The sequence below is a fragment of the Misgurnus anguillicaudatus genome, unplaced genomic scaffold, assembly GCF_027580225.2.
Source record: "Misgurnus anguillicaudatus unplaced genomic scaffold, ASM2758022v2 HiC_scaffold_28, whole genome shotgun sequence".
Lineage (NCBI taxonomy): Eukaryota > Metazoa > Chordata > Actinopteri > Cypriniformes > Cobitidae > Misgurnus > Misgurnus anguillicaudatus.
This window is the reverse complement of record NW_027395278.1, coordinates 2,374,736-2,396,083: the sequence shown is the minus strand read 5'-3', so window position 1 is coordinate 2,396,083 and position 21,348 is coordinate 2,374,736. Positions and strand designations below refer to the sequence as shown.

The 21,348-nt window shown below is 35.4% G+C and overlaps 1 protein-coding gene across 7 annotated transcripts in view; it reads left to right on the top strand.

Annotated features, from left to right (window-relative positions):
• LOC141349036 (dystrobrevin beta-like) overlaps positions 1-21,348 on the top strand; it is a 69,260-nt gene that overhangs the window by 38,835 nt on the left and 9,077 nt on the right. For 4 of the 7 annotated variants that reach the window (XM_073864724.1, XM_073864728.1, XM_073864723.1 and 1 more), the window contains 5 exons: positions 16,249-16,342; positions 16,588-16,673; positions 16,765-16,878; positions 20,379-20,475; positions 20,675-20,695. In XM_073864724.1, the coding sequence (XP_073720825.1) occupies positions 16,249-16,342; positions 16,588-16,673; positions 16,765-16,878; positions 20,379-20,475; positions 20,675-20,695 (412 nt within the window). Of the gene's footprint in view, positions 1-998; positions 1,074-16,248; positions 16,343-16,587; positions 16,674-16,764; positions 16,879-20,378; positions 20,476-20,674; positions 20,696-21,348 lie in introns of all 7 variants that reach the window. The other 3 variants (XM_073864729.1, XM_073864725.1, XM_073864726.1) reach the window with 3 other exon arrangements.

Here is a 21,348-nt window from a genome sequence, read left to right as displayed (position 1 = left end):
GTAAATGTCATTAAGTGTAGTGTATTTGAGATTTCCCTGCCATGTGTTACATCGGCGCACGCTGACAGCTCGTCTGACTGTATTGCGATAACACAGCATTTTACAAGATCCGTGACATGACGCTAGCAGCCCGACCTGCCGTGCAAGTGCTCGATACGTTTGTCAGACTTAGGCACTGACATCCTTTTGGGTGTTTCTGTTTTTTGAGGAACTATATTTTGGGAAAAAGGTTGGAATATCCATTTGGAAAATTTGGAAATATTTATTGTTATAATTTGCATGGCTGAAAGGAATGCATTTCTATAGTAAATAAAGATTTTACTCTAAAAATACTGCATATCCATTAAACACAAAATTACTGAATACGTTTAGGGAAAATCATGGAAATTGTTGTAAAAAATTCCTAATTTAGCTGTTTTCAACTTTTGATAGAACTGATGATGTAAATAGTTTAAAATGTTTTGCAATGTCTCGTGCATCAGAAACCACAGAGCAAGACACAGAGATTGTAGCTCGTCTCATTTTTTTTTTAAGTTATGTATTGTTGTTCTGTGGTGTCTGGTGGTGGGCATCAGGTCCAGATGGATCCTGTGGCTTTGTTTACTCACACAAATTACTTTCTGCAATGTCACTCCCTCCAGTTCCACTCAACCTTCTCCCATTTCTCCGGCTTTAATTAGAATTCCTCCGAACTCTTTTTCTTCCCGATAATCTAATTAAAATTGGGCAAATAGCATTAAATTAAAACGTCTGTGTCAACAGAGTGATTATGAAGGGAAAGTTCAATTATACATTTTGCCATATCATATATATATATATATATATATATATATATATATATATATATATATATATATATATATATATATATATATATATATATATATATATATATATATATATAGTGGTTTGATTTTTCCTGAGTGGGAAAAATCACGGCCGAGATTGGCATTCGTAGCTTTGTGGGTATGCTTGACTCAAACTCTGTAATTTTGCAGTCGGCTGCAGTCGGTGCCCAACGGCATGAATGATACCATTCTCATTTCCTCTGGGGCGCCCGCGCCTTCCAAAAGGTAAGAGCTCCAGACAAGCTCTATCTGCATGCAGTGTGTGTGTGTTTTTAAGCCCCTCCACTTAAGCCTGTTATCTAAAATGGCTTGCTTGTTGGAAATGATGGGCAGAATATTTTCAGTGATTATTGGATCGCCACGAAATTAGGTTGAATGTTTGATTTTCAATAGCAGATGACAAAAAGCATTGAATCGAGAAATTGGCCTTCTGTCTTTGAACCCTCGGCGCGTCTCATGCTGGGCTTCAGCCCAAGGTGATCCGGAAGATAAACTCGTATGGGAGTCTTATCTTGTAAATAGAGAGTCAGTCAGGCTGGCATTTTTTGCCTTGGGTTTAAAACATAAGCCTTTGTTTGTAGTCGCCATCTGACCTTTCAAGGGTAATGTTGAAGTCTAGAGATCAATATAGATTTTTTTTGTCCTATTGTGCATGATTTATCAAAAAAATTTCACATTCTGTGATCTGATGTGTCTGTTGCTGTTTAAGGTGATTCATGTTATGCAACATTAGATATGTTTAGTACTATTGTTGGGATATGTGTCCAGATGTTGTTGAAGGTGAACCTGACCTTCAGTTTCCTCAAAAATGCCTTAAAATAATTTTTTATGGTGTTTGTCGCCCTTAAACTCACATTCCAGAATCGATTGCGATATGTGCACTTTTTACAATCCAATCAAATCCTTAATGTTTAAGACAGAAGTTTTTCCTCATTGAAAATGAATCACATCATTGAAGTTGAATAACGTGCATCGATTTCATGTTGGTTTTATCATTAATGATGATTTCATACTGTAATGCCTTTTTAATGGCAATCCACCCTTTGCACAAATATTTCATTCAGTCTCAGTTTTCATTAGATTCACCATTCCGTGTTTATTTACAGCAGCTGTCAAAGCCGCCAGTTTCTCTCAGGATTTCTCATGTCGTCCGCCTTCATTTCAACACATATTGGAAATAAAGCCATAACATTTGTTGTCATTGTGTCACGCCTCCGACAGCTTGTAATATCGGGTGAATGCTAAAATACTTACTGTGCCTCAAAGCCACGCATGTCGTGACAGCTTATCACTTTAATAGACCGGACATGACATGTTTTGCACAGGCAAGGGTTTGCTCATGTGTATACTGCTCTAAATTTAGCCAGGCATCGAGGGGAGAACAGGGGACGGGTGAAAATGAAGCCCCTCACTTTAATGATCAGAGTCAGTTTAAAGGGAGCCTGCTTGACTCGACTCCATAACCTCGGGCGATCGGAGACGTGACGCATTTAAATGAAGCCCGTGGTTGGGGGAGAACGTCTGTGCCACATGTTAGTTTTATCTGAGCTTCAATGACGTGTGCCACTGGTTATGAAATCGAAAACACAGACTCTTTTTGTCTCTCTGCTCGAATGTTCGGCACAACTTTGCAGTCTTAAAAGTTTGTGTGAGAATGATGTGATGAAGTGCTGGTAATGGGGTTTTGCAGGGGAGCCAGATTTATGCAAAGCTACTGTATAATGCTGTATCGGCTTTCGTCTGTTGCTTACTAGAATCTGATGGAAAATGTTCTGAATGCAAGGATGGAAATGTTTGGGATTATTATGTTATTATATTGGGTAAAACCCATAACTATTGATCATGCCTGCTAGACTACTAGCCTCATGATTTCAATTTTTCAGGCAATATACAGTACGGCCACCAGTGAAAATTTATGATATACACTTTTAATAGCAAAACCAAAATGAATAAGGAAAAGAGCATTGATTTTTGTTGAAAGTTTGCATTATTTTAATAAAAGTACGTGCAAATAAAATGAAAAGATAGGAGGCTGGTCTGTAGCTCAGTTGAACATTGCCCTATAGATTGTTTTAGCAGTAACAACATAAACAAGCGGCTTTCGTGGAACACACATAACTTCCGGTGAACTCCGCTAAGAATAAATAACAACAAAGTCCTTTTAAAGTAGTTTATTTATATAACAAGCTAAATAACAACATGTACATTACCTATGAAACCAACCATTTTTTGTATTTGTTTAAGAGTTCAGGAAATTAGAGTATTCAGGAAAAAGAGTATCACAAAATTACATTTATGTGTCATTGTCGCGTATTGGTTACTAAACTGTTTTGTCCTATTTTCTTACCATTGTCACTTCGGTTTAGGGTTAGATTTACATAAAATGACATCCTTACCCAAACCCAACTCTGACCCTAACGCCAGGCGACAATGGTTTAAAAATCAGAAAATATTAAAAAAAAAATCAGAAAAGTGACATCCTAACTCGAACACCAAATCTAATAAGATAGGAAAGTACGAGTATGTGACAATGACACATGAACAGAAATTTGTGATACGATCACGAAAAATAATCAAAAAATGACAGGACTATATTTCGTGAGACTGGGTAGCGTAGTTCACAGGTATCACAAAAATCACATAGTGTGTGATGTGTAAACACTCAGATTTTTTAGCTTCAGACTATGATTTCACCCAGATAGATGATATCAAAATATGTTTGATATTGTGAGCTAATTTTAAAGCACATACTGTAGTGCAGTGGTCTCAAACTCCCGGCACACGCCCTCCCTGCCAATGGGGTGAGAAAAAAATCTAAAAATAAGATTTCTTTTTTCTTAAACACTTAATTTAAGCAAAATTCTCACCCCATTGGTCTTACGCCAATTTTGCTCATCAAGAAAATACATCTTGATTTAAGAATTTTTAGATATTTCTACTGAAAACAAGACAAAAATACTGAAAGAAAGTCAGATTCTTAAGAAAAAAAAATAGTGTTTTGTCTTATTTTCAGTAAAAATATCAAAAAATTCTCAAATTAAGATGCTTTTCTTGATGCGCAAAAATCTAAAAATATCAAATTTAAGTGATTTTGTGCATAAATCAAGCAAAAAAATCTGCCAATGGGATAAGCAATTTTTTCTTGAATTTAGTGCTTAAGAGAAATGCTTTGCTTACCCCATTGGCAGATTTTTTTTTTGCTTGTTTTTTCACTTACATTTGGTTTTTTTGGTCTAAAAACTAGACTTATTTTCTTAGATAATTTTGCTCATCAAGAAAATACATCTTGATTTAAGAATTTTTAGATATTTCTACTGAAAACAAGACAAAAATAAAAAAATAAAAAAGATTTTTTTTCTTGAAAATAATTTTTTGCAGTGTACGACTGGTTTTGTGGTCCAGGGTCACATGTTGCGTTGTCACAGCTTCTAATGGAGACACCACATAGGGAGGCAGAGCCATAGATGTTATGCAACACATAACTACAGATAAGAAAAAGAGCCATCAAAGTGCCCAGGTTAAGAAAATAGGAAAGATGAGGAGAAACGTACAGAGGATAAAAGTATGTATACTGCTATATATAATGAAGTATAATATATTGTTATGTAACTTGCTATGCAATTACACATATTATCATTTTTTCTGTTTAACTAGCTTATGTAACATTGATTACCCATTCAAAAGTTTTAGGATCACTTTCACTTATTCATATTTTTCCACATATAATAGCAAATTCATTAAATCTTTGGAACAACAAAGATGGAACATAATAAAGTCAATATTATGACTAAAAACAATCCAAAATTAATCAAAACACAAAGACTTACTAATGGTATTTTTTTATAATAGTTTATAAATGTATACAGAAATATAATTTGTTAGGTAACTGCAAGGTTTTAATAGGCCTTAGTTATTTAAGATAAGGTTAAGAAATAATTTACTTAATTTTATAAAATAATGTTTATTTAAATGATAAAAACACTGCTTATATTTTCAAGTATTATTATACATTAAATAATCGAATTGAAAAAGTACATTTACAAAAATATTGTACTTTTTTGAACTTTAAAATAGCTCTGCGGCCCTCCGATGTAATCTCAGAAAAAAAGAAGAAATGTAATCTCAGAAATGGCCCCAAGCCAGTTTGAGTTTGAGACCCCTGCTGTAGTGTGATCCGTAGGGCAGGCTTACATCTCTTTAGATAATAGCGCTTGCCAGATGCATGTAAATGCATAGATTAGTAATTAAGTACAATTGAATTAAGTGCAGGAAGTGGTTTTCTATTTATAGTTTAAAAATGTATGACCTTATAGACAGCGACAGGACTATTAGGTTGTGTTAACAACACTGCAAAGTACAATGCACAGATGAAATCAGTTTACTTTTACATAAAACAAACCAGCCATGGGTACATTTCTTTCTGTGAGGATTTGGTCATCCCCCGTAAACTTATCTCTATCTATCCCAATAATAAACCTTGGGTGTCTAAATCACTCAAAAACACAATAAACCAGCGTAATATCTGTTATAATCAAGGCAATATTATTAGGTATAGAGAGCTACAGAAACAAGTTAAGAAGGAACTTAAGCTTGCTAAATGTAGCTACAAAGAGAAAGTGCAGTCAATGCTTTGTTCTAATAACTCCTGTACAGCATGGGATGGGGTTAAAAAAATGATGGGAATTCAGTCCAGGAGGACCCCAATCTCCCTGGGCAAAAAGTCTGACCATGAACTTTCTAATGAATTAAATAGTTTTTATAATCGTTTTAATATTCATGATTTTAGTAAAGAACAGGCTTTTTTCAAAGTTGAGACATCGGAGCAGAGCACTATAAACATTGACGAGATCATGGTTCAGAGGGTTTTCAGGGCCACAAAGGATAGGAAAAGCCCTGGCCCCGATGGCATTGGTGGTCGCATCCTTAAGAACTGTGCCAGTCAGTTGGCAGAGATTTTCTCTTTTATTTTTAATTGTTCACTTAATCTCCACAAGGTCCCGTGCCTATGGAAAGAATCCATAATTGTACCAGTACCAAAGGTAAATGCTCCCAAACAGTTAAATGACTATAGACCTGTTGCACTTACTTCGCTAGTTATGAAGTCTTTTGAAAGGATTATGAAAAACGCTCTGTTAAATACTGTAAAAGCAGATCTGGACCCACTCCAGTTTGCGTATACGTCAGGCAGAGGGGTTGATGATGCACTATGCACTTTATTAAATATGGTATATGCCCATTTAGAGGGGGCTAAGACGTTTGTACGTCTTGTTTTTATTGACTTCTCTTCTGCTTTTAATTGTATCCAGCCACACATCTTAGCGGAAAGGTTAAAAGAAACACATAACATTGACCCGGGAATTTTATGTTGGTTGATGGACTTTTTAACTGTCAGATCCCAACGTGTAAAGGTCAATGATGTTTTATCTGATGCTCTTATCTCTTCCACTGGCTCACCACAGGGCTGTGTCCTTTCACCTCTTTTATTCGTTTTATATACAAATATGTGCCAAAGTAAACATCCAAGACGACATGTGGTAAAGTTTGCTGACGACTCCGTCATTGTGTCTCTTTTAAATTCAGATGATCAGGACCACGGTCCTGTGGTGTCAGATTTTATTAGCTGGTGCAATTCATCTTTTTTAGATATCAATGTTGGTAAGACCAAAGAGATGATTATTGATTTTAGGAAGGGACATGATGTTATTTCCCCTGTTTTTATAAATGGTCAGGCTGTGGAGACTGTTCAGAATTACAAATATCTTGGGAATGTAATTGACAACAAACTTACATTTGAGCTTCAGGTTGATAACGTGTGTAAGAAAGCCCACCAACGTATGTATTTTTTTCGTAAACTTAGACATTTTGATGTGGACAGCACTTTTATGAAGATGTTTTATAGTTGTTTTATTGAATCTGTTGTTACTTTTTCTTTTATTTGCTGGTATGGGTCTTTATCTCTGAAGAACAAAAACCGTCTCCAACGCATAGTTAATGAATGCAGTAAGATTGCTGGGGTTACTCTAGCTAACATTCCTTCCCTGCACAGGAATAGAGCAATTAAAAAAGCCCAGACGATTCTAGACGATTCTAGTCATCCTTTGTATTCAGAGTTTGCACTGCTTCCATCTGGCCGTAGATTTGTGTCCAAGAGATGTAAGACAAATAGATACAAGAGCTCTTTTATACCTGTTGTGATCAGTTTTTTAAACACTTCCACTTGAATGTATGATTAACTTACTATTATTGTTGGTGTGCTTTTATGGTGTTTGTTATGTCTAGGTATTGTTTTTTACTCTATCTGCTGGCTGCATAAAAAATTGCCCCTCGGGGATAATAAAGAATACCTTGACCTTGACCATGTCAAAAAAAAGACATTTTAAAGGTCATATTCTTTCTGATCCCATTTTTCAAACTTTAGTTAGTGTGTAATGTTGCTGTTATAGCATAAGTATAACCTGCAAAATGATAAAGCTCAAAGTTCAATGCCAGATTATATATTTTCTTTAACTGAAGTCCCCTTTCAAAGCCTACAGTGAAAGGTTGGGTTGGCCTACAGCCCTCTACTTCCAGGTTAAATGATGTCAACCGTTTGACTAAACTCCGCCCACAGGAATACGTCAGTCAGCTCAAACGGCTTTGCTAAGCTGCTGTCGAATCACAACACACTAAACAAGCTACACAATCAGAACTCGTTACGTATTTTTGAAGGAGGGCCTTCATAGAACAAGGAAGACATCAGCCTGTTTTTAGCACAGTGAAAACAGCGCTATACAGATAAGTAAACTGTGTGAAAAATACTGTGTTTTTTTACACGTGAAACATGAACACATCTTATATTGCGCAATGTAAACACAATCAAAGCTTCAAAAACACAGAAAGAATGGGACCTTTAACCATCAAGTACTGAATTCTCATAGTGCCAAAATCATTCAGTACTAGGCATCTAAAACAATACATTAAAAAAAAAAAATCATTCATATGTTGATATAGAAGATTTAGATATTTTTGTTTAAATGATAATACTGCGCCATACAGTAAAGCTTGATAAGTATTACCTTTCAAGATTCAATTATTTGTAAAGTTTTATGAAGCGGACAGTTTTATGTACACTTACATAAAATCATGATTTTGTTCTATTACAGTGGTGACACTTGGTACCTGAGATGTGTTCTGCTCAAGTGGCCAGCAGCCATGTCTATAAACCTTATAGCTGGTGTTCATATAGTCTTAAACTCAAAACCTTAACAACACAACATAAAGACTTTAAACTTCCTTAAAACCCCAACCTCCTCACTCTATCTCGGTTTTTGCATAATTTCATAGCCTTGTACAGTGAACTTGATCCCGTGCTGACGGTGCAACTGGCACCATGACTTCATTACCAGGTCGGACTTTCAAGGGCAAGTGGCCTTGTGTAAAATTTATCATCCGTTGGGTCACCGCCAGTCCTGCTGTCAGAACAGAAATATCATTTTCCATTTGCTCTAAAGGAGTTTTTAATTTGAAGTTAAGCAAGTATTGACCACCTGCCACTAGATTGGAAATCATAGACACCACCTTTCATTCTCACCTCATGTACTGAGGACATACTTTCGTCTCTTGCTGAAAACATCAACATTCCGGAATAAGACTTTACTGAATTTTGCGTAGGTCATATGTTATATTTTGGTGTATCGTTTCCCCTCCCCATGTCTATTAGTAATTTTGTCTTAACATTATGTATTAGCAAAGTCAATCATGGGAAGTCGCCACTAGGTGGCGACCTTTATTTTGCTAATGCAAGACTATTACTTAAAGGATTTTTCTAAAAAAAAAAAAAAAAATACTGATAATTTACTCACCACCATGTCATGCAAAACGTTGATGCCTTTCTTTGTTCAGTCAAGTAGAAATTATGTTTTTTGAGGAAAACATTCCAGGATTTTTCTCATTTTAATGGACTTTAATGGACCCCAACACGTAACAGTTTTAATGCAGTTTCAATTAAGTTTCAAAGGACTCTAAACGATCCCAAATGAGGAATAAGGGTCTTATCTACTGAAATGATTGTCATTTTTGACAAGAAAAAAAATGCACTTTTAAACCACAACTTATCGTCTATCTCCGGATATGTGACACGTCAGCGCGACCTCACGCAATACGTCATCACGTCAAGAGGTCACGGATGACGAATACGAAACTACTCCCCAGTGTTTACAAGTGTGGAGAAAGAGGACCGTTCCGACGTTGTTGTAATTCGAATGATACTTAGTAATGTCTTTATGTCAGTTTATTATTTAAAATGGTCCGCAAATATGCGTTTCATATATGTAACACGTGACCTTTCTGCAGCATTACGCAATTATGTGAGGTCGCGCTGGCACATCACAGGACCAGAGATAGACGAGAAATTGTGGTTTAAAAGTGCATATATATATTTTTTTTAAATGACAATCGTTTCACTAGATAAGACCCTTATGCCTCGTTTGGGATCATTTAGAGTCCTTTGAAACTGCAATTTTAAACTGCATTAAAACTGTTAAGTGTTGGGGTCCATTAAAGTCCATGAAATTGAGAAAAATCCTGGAATGTTTTCCTCAAAAAAACATAATTTCTTCTCAACTGAACAAAGAAAGACATCAACATTTTGGATGACATGGTGGTGAGTAAATTATCTGGATTTTTTTGCAAACTAAGTGCTCTCCGCCATACAATATAGTTCTCATTTTTATCTTCTTAAAAATCGCCAAATTTTGTTTTTGCGCACCATACTTACTCGTGTAACTACTCATGTAATAGGGAAAACATGGAAGTGTTTGGTGGGTTCTAAATTCATCCCTGTTTGGATCCTAAGGAATGAATGTGGCTAGGCTAAATGCTAACACATTCACAACGCTGTGCAAAGATTAAGTGCATGCATTGAAAAAAGATAGGTATGTATTAATTCGTCTAAGTTGAGGTAAGAACATAGTAAAATATTGAAAACGGTGGTGTTTTCCTTTAAAATGACAGCTCAGTGTGCACCTTGAGACAATGGGCTCTATCTTACACCCGGCGCAATGCAGCGCAATGCGCGACGCAAGTGTCTTTCGCTAGTTTCCACCCTAATTTTCACGTTTAGCGCCGCGTTGTTTAAATAGCAAATTCATTTGCGCCCCCTTTGCGCCCATGGGCGTTCTGGTCTGAAAATGAGGTGTGTTCAGGCGCATTGTTGGCGCGTTGCTATTTTGAGGCAACTAAAATAGACTACGCCATTGACCAACAAAAACCTGGTCTAAAGTCTAAAGTCAATGGCGCAATGTGTTTTATGTTATTTAAAGAGCGCATTAGTAAAATGCGCCTATAAACGGGAGGACAACGCGGGTTTGCTTATCACAAAGTACATGAATGCGCAGCAGCACAAAAATGCTTTTAAATATGAAAGATTAAAGGATTGAATGTAAAAGATTATTATTGAGTCTCTTGGACATAATTGAGGACTTATTATGAGACGTTAGAAGGCGCAAAAAGCTGCTTCACCTGCAGCCTGGTAAGTAAATAAATGCTTTGCTTTGAACAAATGCGTCTGTTTTTAAATGTTTTTTTTTTAATGCTACCTCACGGATTTATTGTATATGATGTACCTGTGGATATGGTGAGATGAGAAACATTTGTAAGTAATGCATAAAAAAACTCTTTGCTAAAAAAACGCTGTCCAAAGTGCTGAAACGTGAGGAGAGCCGTTTGTAAATTCTTTATCTCCTGTTTGTTACAAATAAAGTATTTTTAGAGTACAAACCTTATCTTAGATACTTGTAAATTATGTTTTGATGATATTGGATAGGCATACATTTAAAGCAATTACAAGCCTGCTTTTTACTTCCATGACTAAAAGAAAACGGGTTTTAAAGGTTTTAATAAAAAAAATAACAATTTCAATACAAGTGAAAGACAACACAATTATTTAACATTAATTTTAAACTGGGGATCTTCTTCCTCCGCTTAGTTTTTCAGTTTACAAAGTCCGTCATCTAAATAGGGATTAGACATAGCGCCAGCGCAACTTGCTTTTAAAGGGGATGAGAGCTGAGACTCTCATTGGTTTACTGCACGTTACGCCCAAAATACTCCCATTACAATAGGACCTACCCTTTTCGACCATGCGTTCGGCGCAAAAACCATTTTTCCCGTCGTTAAATTAGCAAAAGTAGATTCGGACACGCCCATTTAGACGTTGCGTTGTGCGCTTTAGACAATGCGCTTAGATCGTTAAAATAGGGCCCCAAATTTTTGAAAGGACCATAAAGTGTATTGAACTAAACTGAACTGATTTGTCTGACAACAAAATGTTGTGGAAGTTTAAGGAATCTAAGTTTAGATTCAATAAATCATCTATTTGTACAAGAAAGAAGGTTCAATTCTGAATTGTTCAATGTGATCAAGGACAGTTCACTTGCTTTAAAGTTTTCACAATATTTTTTATTTTTTCCATTACTCCCAAACCCTTGTAAATAAAACGGACATTCTTGGATTCACTCCCAAGCAATCTACAGTACTGTATGTGTGGGGTTGGTGGTTCATTGTGATACGTGGCAGTATATAAATCTGTAGCTCACTCACTTCCAGTCTGTCTGGGACAGCGGCATATTGTGGTGAGATGGCTGTGTGCTTATGCTCTGTGTTTTATTACTACAACTTTTATTAAAACCAGTTTTCTGTTCGTCTTGCTATTTGGACTTGTTGGACATTGAAGTTATGTTGACTTCATGTTATCTTATGTTATGTTTTATTATTTTTATGTTTTGTAATACTAAAAAGTCCTGTATAAAATAAACACATTAATAATAATAATAATAATAATAATAAAAACCTGGCTCGGTATCTCTAAATGCCAGCCCCCATGATGAGGCGACTGTTACTGTACATGCAGCATAAAAGCAGCTTTCTCTAAGCCCCCATTTTGTCCTTTATATCCAAACTGATGCTTATTTATTTATTCATAAAACTTTAAAAAAAAGAAAAAGTACAATACAAGTACCTAACAGCTTTTGTAAGGGTACCATAGCATGCATGGACTCTGTTGGGTTATTCTCCGTGTAACACTGATTATATAAACATCATGGCTCTCTGTGAGACGTCTGGCATGGAAAGAGACCTCTTAATGAATTACACCCCAGAGACATAAAGAGTTCAGGCAGGTCACACTAAAAGGGGTCATAAGGAGATTCACACAGCTGTATTGATCAATGCGAGTCATTTATTATCCTGCTGTAATATTAGAATAACCATATGCCTTTAATGATATACTTATGTTATGTTTAATTGATGAATGTGGTGTGTGCATTGTGATGAAGGTGACAAATGTGTGTTGTCTGTCTGCCAGAATGTATTGTACACATTCACACATATACACACTTGATTCACTCGTAATTGTCGAGCACTTAATGAGGAAAGATAACATATGCTCCGTCATCTGCTCCGGCCATATGCCAAAACCTATAACATAAGACCCATTTATAAGAGACTCACACATACAGTACAGATTTGAATGCTTTGTTTGTAAATAAATTAACTATTTTGGAGGTTTAAGTCTCAACTTACAGTAGCTACAGTTTTCACGGTTGGAAAGTTTGATTCATTTTGCATTATTCTTCTGGCCCAAATAAACCAGTTCATTTTAGCATCACAATTATTTTTGTGATTATTACTCTACATAAAATTGTTTAGTGTGTGTTATAAATATATGCCAGAATTGAGTTAAGCCTACTTATTGTTTTGCTGCCATTTTAATTTAAATCATTTTTAATTGAACCCTCTATGGCATAAATATTTATTTTGTAAAATTTTCACCCCATTTTTTAAGAGCATGGGAGTCAATGATAATATCTTATCAATTGGTGGGCATTGGTGGTTCCATGCAGCTTTGATTCCTAAAAGGACAGCTCCACCCCTAAAGAAAAGGCCACACCCACTTCCGCCCCTCATTACATTGTACAGACTTGATACTTAATAATACATATATGTTTGGTTTTAATTCATTTCCCGCCAGCCTTTTTTTAAAAAGTTTTTTTTTAAGTTGCCTGCCATTCCAGGATTTTTTTTCAATAAACATACAAATATATCAAATGAAAAACAGACCTTCTGCTTTCAAACAAACAGAAATCCTATCTTCATTTGTTCTCTTTTTATAACCTCTTAAATAGGGGTAGGTTTCTTTAAAAATAAAAAAATTTGAGCAAAATACTGAAATAATTTAATTGTTGTAAAGGGATTTTGTTAGAGATCAGATTCAGAATGATGATCAGTACACAGAGTTTAAAATGTTGTTAAATTAGTTTTTGCTTCAGTTTTTTATAGATTTGGTAAGAGCACCATCTAGAGGATAATAGCGGAATTACAGATTACTGTAAAAACTCATCAGGAAAGCATCATTGGCAGGGACATTTTTTTCTCTTAACTCTTTTCCCGCCATTGACGAGTTATCTCCTCAATTAGGAGAAAATGCTTCCCTGCCAATGACGAGAATTTCCGGCTTTCCGCAATACCGCTAGTATCCACCAGGTGGATCTGCAACTTATACAACCCTGAAGTAACGCCTTACGTGAAAGAAAAAGATCTCTGTGTATATTTTAAAGATCTCTCTGCTTCTGATCTCTATCAAAAGTCCTTCACAAAAATGGAATTTTCTCAGCTTTTTGTTCAAAATTTGGTGTTTTTGAAGAAACCTATACCCATTAATAAGAGAACTAATGAAGGTAGGATGAAACTTTTTTTGAAAGCAGAGGGTCTGTTCTTTCATTTGATATACTGTATGTTTATATATCTAAAGAAAAAAAATTTCTGGAAAGCATTAAACTTTTGTGAAAAACATGAAAAATGCTGGCGCTGGCTGGCAACTTTGAGACTCGTCAATGGCAGGGAAAGAGTCAAAATAAAATAGGGGGGGTTGTGAGGTCCAAAATTTTGCTAAGACTTTACAAAGTTGAATTTGTTAATATTAATTAAAGGCTGGGTGCATGATTTTTAAAAAACTCTTTGGAAAAGGCAGTCGGGCAGAGCACTAAAACACACTTGTAGTCAATCAGCAGTGAGGGGCGTGTCTACTAACAGACACCGTTGCCTGGGTTGCGTATGTGTGGGGAGCGGGTCTATCAAAAAAAGGTCCAGATTCTATTAGGGTAGGGGTGTGTTTGTTTAGGTGATTTCAAATGTCAACATTGGCTTTCAGAGATCGTGCACCCCGCCTTTAACTGAATTAGTTAACAGGAAATAACAACGAACAATACATCTACAACATTTATTAATTTTAGTTTTTACTTTTTCAGCATTTACTAATATATTTATAATACATAAATCAAAAGTTGTTACTGTTAACATACTACCTTTGTAAAGTAAAATGAATAAAGTGTTAGTCATTAGATTTTAATAAATTATTAAATATTATTATTATTATTAATAAATGTTTTATTATTATATAATTCGAAATATACAACCCATTTAAAACAGCTTCCATTTAATTAGCTATTAGTAAAATTTAGTTTGTTAGTACCTAGTTTTCAAAAAGTGTGAAATATCTCCTTAACCAGTGTGGTGGCAATATACAGTACTGTATAAAATAATCAAGTTTAATAGAGGGACAAACATAAATAAGCTAAACTAAATTGACACCTAAATAAACAAATGTATAAAATTCACTAAAACTACAATCTTTAAAGGGATAGTTCGGCCAAAAACGATATTAAACCCATTATTTACTCACCCCCAAGCTGTCCAAGTTGCATATGTCCATTGTTTTTCAGACAAACACATTTTCGGATATTTTAGAAAATATTTTAGATCTTTCTGTTGATTAAATGTAATGTTACGGGGTCCAGCAATAGTCCACGACCTTCAAGTCCAAAAAAAGTGCGTCCATCCTTCACAAATTAAATCTAAACGGCTCCAGGATGATAAACAAAGGTCTTCTGTGGGTAATCCATGCGGTGTTGTTGTAGAAATATCCATATTTAAAATGTTATTAAGGTTATTAACTACCTTCCGGTAGCGCCGCCATCTTAGACTCAGGAGAGAGTATTAGCGTAGTGTACGCACTTTTCTTAGTGACGTATGACAAATTCGGAGGGCGGGGGACAGAGCAGCAACAGAGAAACCGCTGTATGCTGCGTAAGCGCTCATCCTGAATGCAAATGACTCTAAGATGGCGGCGCTACTGGAAGGTAGTTAATAAAGTTAATAACATTTTAAATATGGATATTTCTACAACAACACCGCACGGATTACCCACAGAAGACCTTTGTTTATCATCCTGAAGCCGTTTGGATTTAATGTGTGAAGGATGGACGCACTTTTTTTGGACTTGAAGGTCGTGGACTATTGCTGGACCCCGTAACATTACGTTTAATCAACAGAAAGATCTAAAATATTTTCTAAAATATCCGAAAATGTGTTTGTCTGAAAAACGATGGACATATGCAACTCGGACAGCTTGGGGGTGAGTAAATCATGGGTTTAATATCATTTTTGGCCGAACTATCCCTTTAATCTCAAAATGGCAAAATACTGCACTGTAAATTTGCTGTAATTATGCAGCTGGTTGCCAGTAACTTACTGTAGAAGATAAAGACTGAAAATGTTTCATGTTCATTTAACTTTGAACAAACTGTTGCCAGGAAATAACATACAGCATGGGTCTTCAACAGGGGGTCCGGGGCCCCTTGGGGGTCCATGGTGGTATTACTGGGGGTCCCCCAAATATTATTTGAGTTCAATAAAAAGAATGAAATTGGACATTAATGAAAATGCATTAATAAACTAATAACACAAATGATAAAAAAACTTGATTGAAATGAATGTTCCCATATATAATATAATACTTTACTAAAATAAAGGTTCTAATATGTAGTTATTTAAAATGTAATTTTAAATGCAAATTTAAAAGTATGTTAACAGTATGTGTCTATGTATACAATTTTTTTAATATATATTTGTAATGTAACCATCATAAAAAAAATATAAATCCAGTTTTTATTTGATACATGTATTAGGGGTCCTTGGTCCTCCTCTTCATCCAATAAGGGGTCCTTGGACTGAAAAAGGTTGAAGACCTTTGACATACAGTAAATGTAAAATCTACAGTAAGTTATTGGCAACCAGCTCCCAGTAATACAGTGTAGTCAATCCATTATATTGACCTTTCACTCTTATTATAACATCAGGATGAATTACAAGTAGCTTCCAGGCATGAAAGTTTCAAAGTAACTTCTCCAACTCTGATTTCTTACAGTCATCTATCATTTCATATATTTCATTACTCCTGCTGATTTCTCAAATCCACATCTCTCCTTATCCATCTCACACCTCATCAATCTCTGATCTGTCCTCGACTCTTCAGTCTGCTGAATCTATTTTCTCTGATTTTCTCTCTGTGTGTTCGTCTGGACAGTAGCACTCTGGAGAGTCCTAGCAGACTGGATGAAGAACATCGTCTCATCGCTCGATACGCCGCTCGCCTGGCCGCGGAGGCTAGCAACTCCACTGTGAGAATAAGTTCAGAAACTACATCACCTCCAAACTTTAACTGTAATAAAACCTTGTAAAGTTGACAGAGGACAACTTTTTTTTTGTTGAAACAACAAGGGATTAAAAAAGTAAAATTTTATACATGCACTATGGCACATCTGGCTTTTATGTTCCGTAATTAGGCTGCATGTTGTTTAACACCATCTATTTAATTAGTTTTGCGCATAATCACTAATGTCCGTCCAATTATTTTCTCTTTCAGCAATGCCCTCCAACAGATCTGAGTTTTAACTTTGATGCTAACAAGCAACAGAGGCAGCTCATCGCAGAGTTAGAGAACAAAAACAGGTAACCACAATGATCTGCATGAGTGCTTTTAATTTGTGACACACAACTTGACCTGATTAAAGTTATGATTCCTTTGTTTGGTGTAATATAGAGAGATTCTGCAGGAAATCCAGCGGCTGCGTCTTGAACATGAACAGGCATCACAACCCACCCCTGAGAAAGCCCAGCAAAACCCCACTTTACTGGCAGAGCTGCGACTGCTGCGGTACACAGTCACACACACACACACGCACGTACTATTTAGGGACATATATGTATACATTGGGACTTATAAGGTAGTAAAATGCACCCTTAAGGTACAAAGTGTACTTTTTGAAAGGTTACTGCCCCAGTGACAGCTTTTGTACCTTTTTGTCTGAGAGTGTACTTGCATAAAATCCAGCATAATGATAATATGACCATAATGTCAATTTAAAACCATTAACTTGAACATAACAGTTAAGCAGAGCATTTGTGAAGCACAACAACAGGTTTTAAATGGACTGGCAGGGACTTCAGTCCCTATAGTCATTGTTTAAATCACTTAAATGAACTACCATTTATGGGCACCAGAGGGCATGAAGGAGCCAAATGAGTTTTTCTAATGATATGTTGGTCTAATAAGGTATCATTTTCATTTTACACAGATAACACACTGTCTTTGCCCTTTCAAATTGGGTTCAAATGAGATGCAGCCATATCTTAGCAGTATTTTTAACATAGACATTTGTTAAAGGGCCTACACTTTTGTCATATATTTTGTCATTTTTAAGGTTAGGCAAGATTATGCACACCAAAAAGAGCCAGCATTTTTTACTAGCATTTAAAGTTACATTTTGTTTTGTGTATCACCCATATTTTTACCTATGTGCAGATGTGATTGTAGATCAAATTTGCGTTGTTATTTTTTAGATTTTAAAATTTTGGTTACTTAAAATTTTTTGGTATATGTAGTACAGATGCAAAAATTGTATTGACAACTGTCTTTAAGAAGTGCTTTAATAATACTAAATGATCAATCAATAAATAAAAAGGGTTATTTTGCTGCGGTATCTTATAGGCTTCTATGTAAGTGATCACTGTTATGATTGTTTACCACTGTGTACCAGTGTTCCTGTAGCTCAATTGGTAAATTATGGTTTTAGCAGTTCAGAGCCCATACAGCAGAAATATATTTGAAAATATATATTTTTTTCAAAATCTACAAAAAATGGCCAAAAAATATATTTGTTGAAATATATTTTGGAAATTTGTTTAGAAAAATATATTTTTCAATTATATATACATTTTTTGGCCATTTTTTGTAATTATAAAAAATATTTTATATGTAAATACATTTTAAAGCATTCAAAAATATATTTAGCCGGCCATATATTTCAATTCAAGGAATTATATTCACGTCGCATTGGAAGAAAAATCTTGTTTATGTTACGAACAGTGGTGGCAGGTGACTGCTCTTCCGAGGGGCGCAAATTTAAAATATGTGTTCGGAGTGCCGTGTGTGTTGCTCGTGTTTTCAAAATATGTGTTTGTTGCGTCATGTGAACCATAGGCATCACGTGTTTTGTAAAAAAAAGTGCCTGCTGCACAAGCGTCAAAACCGTTTATGATAAAAGAGACGCTCACGTTCACAAAATACACTCAAGACACTCCCTTAACAGTAAACTCTTATTACGCATAAGTTTATGCGAGTATCTGGAAAACGTGAGCGTCTCTTTTATCATAAACCATTTAGGGGCATCTGCAGCTTATTTTGACAAGACACGTGATGGACACAGGATCTCTCGACGTGCCGAACACATATTTTGAAATAACGAACCAAACACATGATGAGCTACATACATGTTGTGACGAACTTCTCATCGTGCGCCCTCGAAAAAGAAGTCACTGGCCGCCACTGGTTACGAACCTGTAAAATAAGAGTTTTAAAAAAGTTAAAATTAAATATATTTTCAACTAAAAAATATACTTTATAAAATTAACTTGTATTTAGTATATATTTAAAATATATTTAACCAAAACAATTTGATGTAAAATTAGAAATGTATTTGTTTACCCTTGAAATACATTTTGAAATATATGTTTATATATCTTTATAAGTTAAAACTAAATATATTTCCAAATTCAAAAATATATTCAATTGAGCATAACATTCTACAAAATTAATTTTGCTATAGACGGTTTCATCGGATGCACGTGCGCTGACGTGATACACGTCTGGATCCGAACTTTACTTCAGGTTTCGTTTTTTAATGGTCTGACTAGTTGCTAAACTGATCTCTTGAACAAATGCCTCATCGAAAATAACAAATGTTTTGGTTTACTAGGTAATCTATGTGTTGTTTTTTTGCTTGTTATATAAATAAACTATGTTTAAAGAACTTTGTTGTTATTTATTCTTAGCGGAGTTTATCGGAAGTTATGTGCAGACCACGACAGTCGCTTGTTTATGTTGTTACTGCTGAAACCGTCTATATTTAAAATATATTTTTGGCCAGAGAAATGTATTTTTTTGCCGTATGGGAGGTCATGCGTTTGTTCCCCAGGTAGCACACATACTGATAAAATAATCTATATCTTGTAATGCACTGTAACTTAGTTTGGACTAAAGTGTCTGCAAAACATAAATACGTATCAGCATTGTTTACATTGTCATTCAAATGGTTAACCAAGTTGCTTTAAATTCTGTATTGGTGTTAAAATAGAATCATGGATGCCATGCATGATGTTGCTCATATGTGAATGTGGACCACAAAACCAGTCATAAGTTGCATGGGCATATTTGTAAACAACAATACACTGTATGGGTCAAAATGATCAATTGTAATGCCAAAATCATTAGAAAATTAAGATCATGTTCTATGAAGATATTTTCTACATTTTCTACCATAATATATCAAAAAAAATATTTATCATTAGTAATATGTGTGTTGCTAAGGACTTCACGTGGACAACTTTAAAGGCATATTTCTCAATATTTAATTTTTTTTGTGCACCCTGAGATTCCAGATTATATCTCAGCCAAATATTGTCTATCCTAACAAATCATACATACAAAGCTTATTTGTTCAGCTTTAAAGGAAAACATCACAGTTTTTCAATATTTTACTATGTTCTTACCTCAACTTAGACACATTAATACATACTTATCTTTTTTCAATGCGTGCACTTAATCTTTGTACAGCGCGTTGTGAATGTGTTAGCATTTAGCCTAGCCCCATTCATTCCTTAGGATCCAAACACGGATGAATTTAGAAGCCACCAAACACTTCCATGTTTTCCTTATTTAAAGACTGTTACATGAGTAGTTACACGAATAAGTATGGTGGCACAAAATAAAATGTGGCGTTTTTTAAGCGGATAAAAAATGAGAACTATATTGTATGGCAGAAGAGCACTTAGTTTGCAGCACTTCTTGCAGCAAATCTTAATAAAAAAAAACAAAAAAAACATTATGACTGGTTTTGTGTCATATACTGTATGTGTGCTTATAGTGGTGTTAATACCCAGACTCTTGATGATCATCACTTTTACATCTTTGATCTGGGTGAACTGGGTATGAAGCTGTATGGAACTTTAGACTTTAGTCTTCATAGTACAAAGAACACTTTTTATTGAAAACCAGCAAAGAAAATCCTGTTTTCCATGATACCTTCCATTTAAATTATATTTGGCAGTCATTCACTTTTTGACTCATTCATTTATAATCTGTGTATGTGTGTGCAGGCACAGAAAGGACGAGCTGGAGAGACGCATGTCAGCCCTGCAGGAGAGCAGAAGAGAGCTGATGGTACAGCTGGAAGGTCTCATGAGACTTCTGAAGGTATGAAACTCCTGATCAGAGCTTGTTTGTATAATAATGCTTGTTTTCATCATTTGCTACAGTTAACTGTAGCATGTATGAAGACATGATTCATTTTCTCAATCCACGCCTACTTCTTTCTCTCACTTTCTCACCTCCGTCTCCTGTTTTTACACGTGTCTGCTTTCCTTCACGTCATGTCTCATTTTCTGGATGGCAGGATGAAGAGCAGAAACAGGCAGTAAGTGTTCTGTTAATAAAGCTAAAGAATTTCGAATTATGTGTAACCGGTCCTGCTCGCACCCGCCCCGAGCGGAGCGAGACTCGAGAGGGAGTCGGGCACTCTAACAAGGAGGCTAAAGGCCATGACTTGAGGTCGGCGAGTGAGGTTTAATTACTGCAGAGCTCTCACTCACTAGTTGGCCTCTGTTGCATACATGTATGCACTTTGAGTCACAGCTGCAAAGGTTTTACCCAACATATGGATTGTGTATTGTAAAACGCAGACATTTTCAAAAAGTTGACAAGTAAAGAGTTACTGTAAATGGTTTAATACTGTATAGCTGCAAAATGGAAAGGCCAAATATCAAAATTACCCCATGATTACTCATTCTCAAGCAATTTGTGATACACGTGTCCATTATCTTTCAGAAGAACAAATTTTTAGTTATTTTAGAAATTTCCATGCTCTTCCAAGCTTTATAATGGTATAGTGATTAGGGAACAACTTTTGACTTTAAACCCCGAAAAAGTGCATTCATCCTTCACAGAGGTAATCCACATGGCTCCTATGGGTTAATAAAGGTCTTCTGCGGATAATCAATGTGATTAAAAAAAAACAGATTTGAAACTTTATAAACTATAATAACTAGCTTCCAGTGCCGACGTCAATTT